Below are 7,476 nucleotides of genomic sequence, written 5' to 3'. Positions count from 1 at the left end.
AAGAACAAAAATGCCTTTTCAAGGTCCACTAAAATGCCCTGCAGAGGGCATCTGCTGCTTGTTTTCTGCCTACAGTGGAGGAGGATATTGACCCAGAACTCAAATCTATACGCAGCTTAAACATTTTACCCATCAGCATGTCTGTGGTCACAAAACACTTCTTCTTTCTGTCACTTCTCGTTCAGACTATTGATAAGATCATTTGGCTGAATCTGTTTGGGACCTGTGTAATATTGACTAGGAGTTAGAAAAGATGATCAGACGTAATAAGCCCAGAAACTACCTTTCAAAATGGACATTTATACTTAAACCAGTGTTCCAAGGAGGGCTTTAAATACAGCAGAAAACTTGTAAACTAACTCAACACTGCTTGAAATTCTCATTATCCTTTAAACGGATTTTGATAAGTGTAGTGTTCCATCTGAGATTGCCTAAAACAATCTGTTATTAGTATCACGGCTTGAGTGTCCTATACATTCCATTATTTTTTCTTTTCTTGTTTTAGAAATTGTTTATTTGCCTGCTGAGAAATAGACACTATTGTATAAACCATTGCAAAATCCATCTTTTTCTGTAAACCCAACAGGAATAATATATAGAATCTATCTGTAATCATTTGGTAAACACACATATAGTATATTGTCAGGGTTATTCTTTGTTGAAGAATATTTGTTAATTATTAATAATAATAATCTGCTAAGCCTTGTTTTTCTGAAGATCCCAAATTATGTGAGGACATATGGGTAGAGATTAAAGTCCAACTAATTTCACTGATGTTCTCCAAAACAGCATGATTGGCTAAGGTACAGCTAACCTGGAAAGAAGACGTAGGGATATCTGCATATATTTAAAAGGGATAAATGTCTCTTTGTTGGATCATGAAATGGCAAACAAATTGAAACTCAAACCCAATAACCATTTCAATTTAATACTACAGGCATAGTTACTGAAAGATTTGGGACTGATAGTTTTTGCAAAGAAAAGTGAATCAGAACAGCAGTCTACATTTTGTAAAAAAGGCTCTGAAAGTTATAAACATGAAACCTGGCGGTATATGCATAAAATTTATTCCAAAACTTTATGAAGTATAAAGGAAGGGAAGTGTTTTACACACAACTTAACTCAGTCTGTTTAAGGTCTAGGGTTTTCCCCCCTTAAAACTTGGCACTATCTTTAAAAATAAAATAAAGATATTTCAATAATTAGAACAAACTATGAAGGTATTGTGCATTTCTGTTTTATGTAGATAATAAAATATTACTTTAACATAAATATATAAGGATCTCTGCGTTTTTATTTTCCCCACAAGCACAACCAAATGTACCAAAACAAAGTATTTTTAAAGAGACTGAACAAAAAAATTACATCCCATATAGATTTTGCTCACCTACTCATTTAAAGCTACAGAAAAACAGTTTCCAGAACCTTTTTGCTTCAAAAGAAATAAATATACATTGAGGCAGGCCACTTAAAAATGATATGAAAATATTTCCCTGGGTAGCATTAAAAAAAAGAAAAATAGACAAAGAAACATTTAAACTATTTCTGCATTTCAAAAGACAGATATTAAACATATATACATAGTGGTAAGGTTCAGTGGTAACTTTCATCTTAGTAAACCTATAAGAGTCAGAGGAGCTATAGACACATCCCCTGAACTCCAGCTTCTGACCTTACCTACTTGGTAATAAGTATCTGAAAATTCATTTCCTCCCTTTACCATTGGCTATTTGCCCTGCTCAGGATTGCTTCACTAAAGGCCAGTCCCCACACCTCAGGAACAGGCAGTATGATGCACCCCGAAGCAGCTCCGTGCCCATCTCCTTGTGACATTCATTGGGGGAAATGAAATACAGGCAAATAAATATGCCCATTATAAGTCACCATTTATCTTTCAAAAACATTGAAAATGAAACAATCACAGGTGTTTGAAAAGACAATATAAAGCATATTTCCTAAAACCTTAAAAACTACTGAGTGCAATGCTAATCTGATGCTGAACCATAATTTTATGGTAGTGAGAATTTAATATTTTAAAACAAAAAATTTATCTAATACCTAACCAGAAAAAAAGCCCCAAACTTTGATGATTAATAAAAAATGTTTTCCCTTTTAGCGCCCTTTTGTGCTGATTTTTAAAAATTTTTTAACTGATCACAGTTTAATGGTATTTATTTTTAATACAGTTACAAGTTTTTTCACCTACACTTCCCAGTAGAGTCTTTTGTGTTTGGAGTTAACTATTTTCCATCAAGAGAAGGTCAAAAATGCACTTAAAACTATTAACAAAGGGGAGAAAGGAAGGATTGAAAATGGCATTCTTTTTTCACTTCTTTTGCCTTCTGCAGTGAAAGAGGGGGAAATAAGCTGTCCAAGTTAAACTGGTATTTTCTGTAATATATTATGGGAAAGGAGGGTGGGGGGCCTTAAGTATGACTTGATAAACAAATGAGCTAGTGAAGACAAAACCTGTCTACTGAGTGGAGATAGTCTATGTATGCATGTGGATATTTCTGTGCTAAGAAACACAAGTCTATGCACACACCATTAAGTTCCTGGGTTTTTTTTTTTTAATGTTTAATAAAAAGCTGTTAGAGGAATAAAGTTTAACCACTGTCAGGACAAATAATTCTTCATAATTAAGTTACTAAAACTGAAAGCAGAGAACTATATAGGGATGTCTGAGAATGTATATTTCCCTAGTTCTCTTCAAAGTGCCACTTTCTTTCTGTTGGACAACTCTGGAAATATATTTAACCTCCACATTTCCTCTGAGCTCTTTCACAATGGACCCGCCTGAAAAAATGAAGCAATCAGTCACTCATTATCGATTTTTCTTTTTCTCCCCTCCTTAACCTTCCCCAGAAACACTGCCTGAAAATGAAGTTTACTTTGTGGTTTGTAACAAAAACCAGTGTTTGACTCTTATTTTTATATTTCAAACTGGATTCTTGCCTTGGATAAAGCGGGTAGACCATGCACATTTCCTGAATGCAGAGAATTATTTATTTTGTATGAAGCCAATGGTTTTGCTTTGGTAAGAGGAACAAATAAGTGTTACACCAATTTAAGGGGGATCTGAAGGTAACCAAAGTTCACAAACAGAACAAGGAGCACAAGAACATTGGAAATGGAGAGCCGCCAAGAGCTGGCTTCAACTCTCTTCACTGAATAAAGCAAAACAAAACCAAAAACGGCAATTCCAAAATTAATGGTGGGAAGAAAGAGAAAATATGTTCATAAATTTGTTCATGTAAACTTCAATTTTCTTGCAGTGCAAATTTATGTGGTTAAATTTTGCCTATATGAAATAACGTGTGTATTTTTTCCTCTTTCCTGATGGGTATCCACATCCAATAAACACAGCAGCATGTGCCAACTCCAAGCATCAGGAAGCTGCGTTTTGTGTTTATCACGGTTTGGTGGATTATTTTTCTTTTTGGTAATTTATTTAGTTTTGCCAGGTATTTATCTCAGTGCTTGCCATCTCTCTCGCTCCGCTCTCGCTCTCGCTTTCTTTCTGTCTATCACACACTCTCTCTCACTCTCTCTAGGAGACACTCCACTCCATTGCCTGGGTATTCGCCTGCAAATGTCAAAACACATCATTACACCTGCTACCATTTAAAGGATAGTCCAGTGTCTTAGTTGCTTTCCTTTTTCCTTATTTTTTTTTTCATTTTAAGGGACGGGGAAATAATAATTAAAAATAAAAGAACAATCAGAAGTTAGAGAGGGAACAAGGGGGCCGGGAAAGGGCCATGGACCGAAGGGGAGGGGGAGCCCCGCGCTCTGCCCCTCCCCCCTCTCGAGTTCACTGGACGGGCGTCTGCACCCCGTGGTGTGGTGGCGTGTCCCTACTCCCCCCGTACACATCCTCGGCGCCCGGCAGAGTCCCTCCGGGAGGGGTCATCCTTTTCTCTTTCTGTCTCCTGTTACAAAACCAAACTCTCACCACCTCCTTCTCCAGCTGTAAGCTGTCCGCGAGGGAGGTGATCTCCTGGGCCGAGGGCTTGGGGCATTTGAGGAAATGGCTCTCCAGAGCCCCCTTGACGCTCACCTCGATGGAGGTCCGCTTTTTCCGCTTGCGCCCCTGCGCTGCGATCTTGTCTATGCTCGTGGGGCTGCCCGAGGACGAGTCCGCCTCCTCCAACCACTTGTTCAACAAAGGCTTCAGCTTGCACATGTTCTTGAAGCTCAGCTGCAGGGCCTCAAACCTGCAGATGGTGGTCTGCGAGAACACGTTGCCGTACAGGGTGCCCAGCGCCAGCCCCACGTCTGCTTGGGTAAATCCCAGTTTGATCCGCCGCTGCTTGAACTGCTTGGCGAACTGCTCCAGGTCGTCTGAGGTCGGCGTGTCCTCGTCCGAGTGTGGGTCGTGGTGCGCACCTGGGTGGCCAGGCGGGCCCTGCGGGGGCGGCGGCGGCGGCGGCTGCTGGTGCGGGTGCGAGTGCGGATGCGGGTGGTGGTCGGCATGGTGCGGCTCGTCGTGCGCGTCCCGTAGGCCGTGGTGGTGCAGCCCGGCCGGCTGCCCGCCGGCGCCCAGCATGCCGTTCACGGTGAAGCTGGGCTGCGAGTAGAGCAAGCCGCCGTTCGACGCTCCCATGGAGGGTGGGAGGTGCGCTGCAGCCGCGGCGCTCCGCCATGCCCCGGGCCCCGGGTGGTGGTTGGCGGCGTGGTGCACCAGATGCGGCGGCCGCTGCTGCTGCTGCTGCTGCTGCTGTTGCTGCTGCTGCTGTTGCTGTTGCTGCTGCTGCTGCTGGTGCTGCTGCTGCAGGGCGCCTGGCCCGTGCAGCTCGTCGCCGCGGCCGCCCTGCTGTACCACCACCGAGGGCTTGATGTCCGGCTGGCCCAAGGGGCTGGTGGACCACGGGGAGCCGTCGCCGCCTCCCCCGCCCCCGCCGCCGCCCCCGCCGCCACCACCGCCTCCCCCGCCGCCGCCGCCGTGGGACAGCGCGGTGATCCACTGGTGAGCGTGGCTGAGCGGGTGCCCGTTGCTCTGCAGCGCGCCGTAGTCGCTCTGCACCAGGCTCTGCGCTTCGCGGTAGCCCCCCGCGCCCTGCTGCATGCCGCCGGGCGGCTCGGCGTGCACGATGGAGGCGCTGGAGGTGAGCAGGCTGTAGTGGTTAGACGCTGCGGTCGCCATGACTCTCGGAGCCGGACTGAGCGCTCCGGTTAAAGGAGCCGCGCATTTGACAGTTACTTTTTCGCCTCGGGCTCCCTCTCCTCTCTCGCTCTTTCTCTCTCCTCCCTCTCTCCCCCAGCGGGCAGCTCCGACGCCCGCTCCGACGCCTTCTGTTGCTGCTCCTGCTATTACTGCTGCTGCTGCTGCCGCCGCCTCCCGCCCGCCCTCGCTCTCTTTCTCCTCCTCTCCCTCCTTCTCGCTCTCGCTCACTCTCTGACTCGCTCGGCGCTCCCCCCTCTCCCTGCTCTCTCCAGCTCTCTCCCGCTCTCTTGGCAGCGCCGGCTCGCAGCGGCACGCGCCTGGGCCCCGCCCCCTCCGCCCCCTCCGCCCCCTCCCATTGGCTCCGCGCCCTTTGATTTACGTGGATACCGCTAGCAACCTCCCAGGCCGGCGCCACTGATTGGCGCAGAGCTGCCCCTTCCCTCTCCCCGGGCCTCAGAGTCCTCCTCGCCCTCCTCCCGGTCTCCCGATTCAGATTCTCTCACTTCTCACCCCCCCTGTCTTCCTCACCCAGGGCCTCCTCCGCCCCCTCTCGGATGGGCCCCGCCCCCCATCTGTCTCCCAGGCTGAGAAGCCGGGCAGGGGGGCGGTCCTGGCGCTCTTATCGACCACAGCCACTTGGAAGACTTGGATGGGAAGGGGGGTCTACTTTCTCTTCCCAATAGAGCTTTGTGGTGGGGCGGGAGGAGAGGGAGGGAGGAAGAGAAAGGCTGGATCTCACCGAGCCAGCGGGAGTCCGATTTTTATTCACCTAGGGACACACACAAACACACACACACCAGCGTCTCTTAAACCTAGAGCCGGGAGCCACACTTGTACCCCTGTTCAAGTCTCCTTTCACCCCACGCTTAGAATTTCAATGCACAAGTGCCTCTTGCTCCGCGGTGTGTGGGCATCTTTGCCGCGAATAAAGGTTTTCTTCTCCCCTACCCCGCGGCTAGCTCAGGCTCTCTTCCTTTTAGGTTCCAGGCCCAACTGTCTCCCAGCCCCTCGGCGAAAGAACCCCGAGAGAGACAGGCTCAGCCGGCGCCGCGCCGGTGAGAGACTCCCAACAAGGCTCGGAGTTGCCTGCCCTGACAGCGCAGCGGTCCGAACTGAAAACAAAACAAAACTCTGAAAGTCTCTCTGTCAGATTCACACTCGGGCGCGCGCACAGTTTTGGCTTTAGAAAACTAGAAGCCTCCGTGGGCAGACCTTCGCCTTGTGCGAGGCTGCGGGAGTGCTGGCAAGGGGTGTGCGGCCTCCGAGTGCTGCGGAGTAGCGAAGGGCCGCTCCGGGAAGGGAAGGCGCGCTGAGGGCGCTGCGTGCGCGTTTCCCCGCGCTCCTGCCGCTTGTCGGTGCAACTTTTCCGTTAGCTGCTTCGGATGGGAGGAAGGGTATGTGAAAGCAAATGGGCTGATGCCGGGGGAACCTAACTAATCAGTAACTTCTGCAGGAGCTAACGCGTGGAGTTAGCCTAACTCTCAGGCGCTCCCAGGCCACGCTCCCTGCTCAGCCTTCAGCGGCGAACTCCAGAGCAAGAACGCGGGACAGTGCACCCGCGGCGCCGCTCTACCGAGAGCAGGTGCTCGCTGCCAGTTTCGGAGCTCGCAAGTCCCGTAGCAAGAACCAGGTCGCGGACCCAGGCTGCAGCAGTGTGACAGCCACACAGGGCCGGGTGTGCGGCGCGGGTACTGCAAAGCGAATCAAAAGTTACTGCTGGGAAGCAAAACACTTCAGGGAACGTGAATCACGTCCCCACCTCTCACCCCTGGCCCTGTGGGTTGTGGCTCTAGCGCTGGGTCTGCTGGCGGTCGTGGGCTTGCGAAGGGAAGCCAAATTAACGCTGAGAGGGAGCATTTTGGGGCCTCTGAGCATCTTAATCTAGACAGCAGACTGGAGCGGGCCAGAAAATTCATCATGACTAACAAGGAGCGATGCTCTTTGGGGAGTGGCTGAGCTGTTTATAAATCACCACGCTGAGCACCCGCCTGGGCAAGGCGCTTTGGCTGAGAATTTCCACGTGTCCTGTGTTTATGAGCGTGTGTGTGGGAGAGAGAGAAATGGTTAGGGGAGGGGCGAGCCCACAGGCCGCCAGCAGGACGGACCTGCACCCCCCACGCGCGCACCCGCGCGGCGAGGCGAGGACACACACAGCGTGGCGCTCGGTCGCAGCGCAAGCGCGGAGCCACTCTGGCCGCGCGCCTGGGGGCTGCTAGGAATCCAGTAACTTTGCCCAGCTAAGAAAAAAATTAAAAAGTCCGAGCCTCCGAGCGCGCAGACTCGGTGGCTGGTGCTCGCAGCATCTCAAC

At 49.7% G+C, this 7,476-nt stretch overlaps 1 protein-coding gene across 1 annotated transcript; it reads right to left on the bottom strand.

The window, feature by feature from the left end:
• Positions 1-1,221: 1,221 nt before the first annotated feature.
• On the bottom strand, positions 1,222-5,445 carry POU3F2 (POU class 3 homeobox 2). Its single transcript, XM_045544053.1, has one exon. It carries the CDS (start codon positions 5,144-5,146, stop codon positions 3,815-3,817), a length of 1,332 nt encoding a protein of 443 aa, XP_045400009.1. The 5' UTR covers positions 5,147-5,445; the 3' UTR covers positions 1,222-3,814.
• Between the last annotated feature and the right edge of the window lie 2,031 nt (positions 5,446-7,476).

This window comes from Lemur catta, chromosome 2 (genome assembly GCF_020740605.2).
Source record: "Lemur catta isolate mLemCat1 chromosome 2, mLemCat1.pri, whole genome shotgun sequence".
NCBI lineage: Eukaryota > Metazoa > Chordata > Mammalia > Primates > Lemuridae > Lemur > Lemur catta.
Note: the sequence above shows the minus strand (reverse complement) of the source record. Positions and strands in the feature narration are given on the sequence as shown.

Excerpts from the sequence above, each read along its gene's own strand:
- POU3F2 (XM_045544053.1), bottom strand. The coding sequence starts at position 5,146 with ATGGCGACCGCAGCGTCTAACCACTACAGCCTGCTCACCTCCAGCGCC.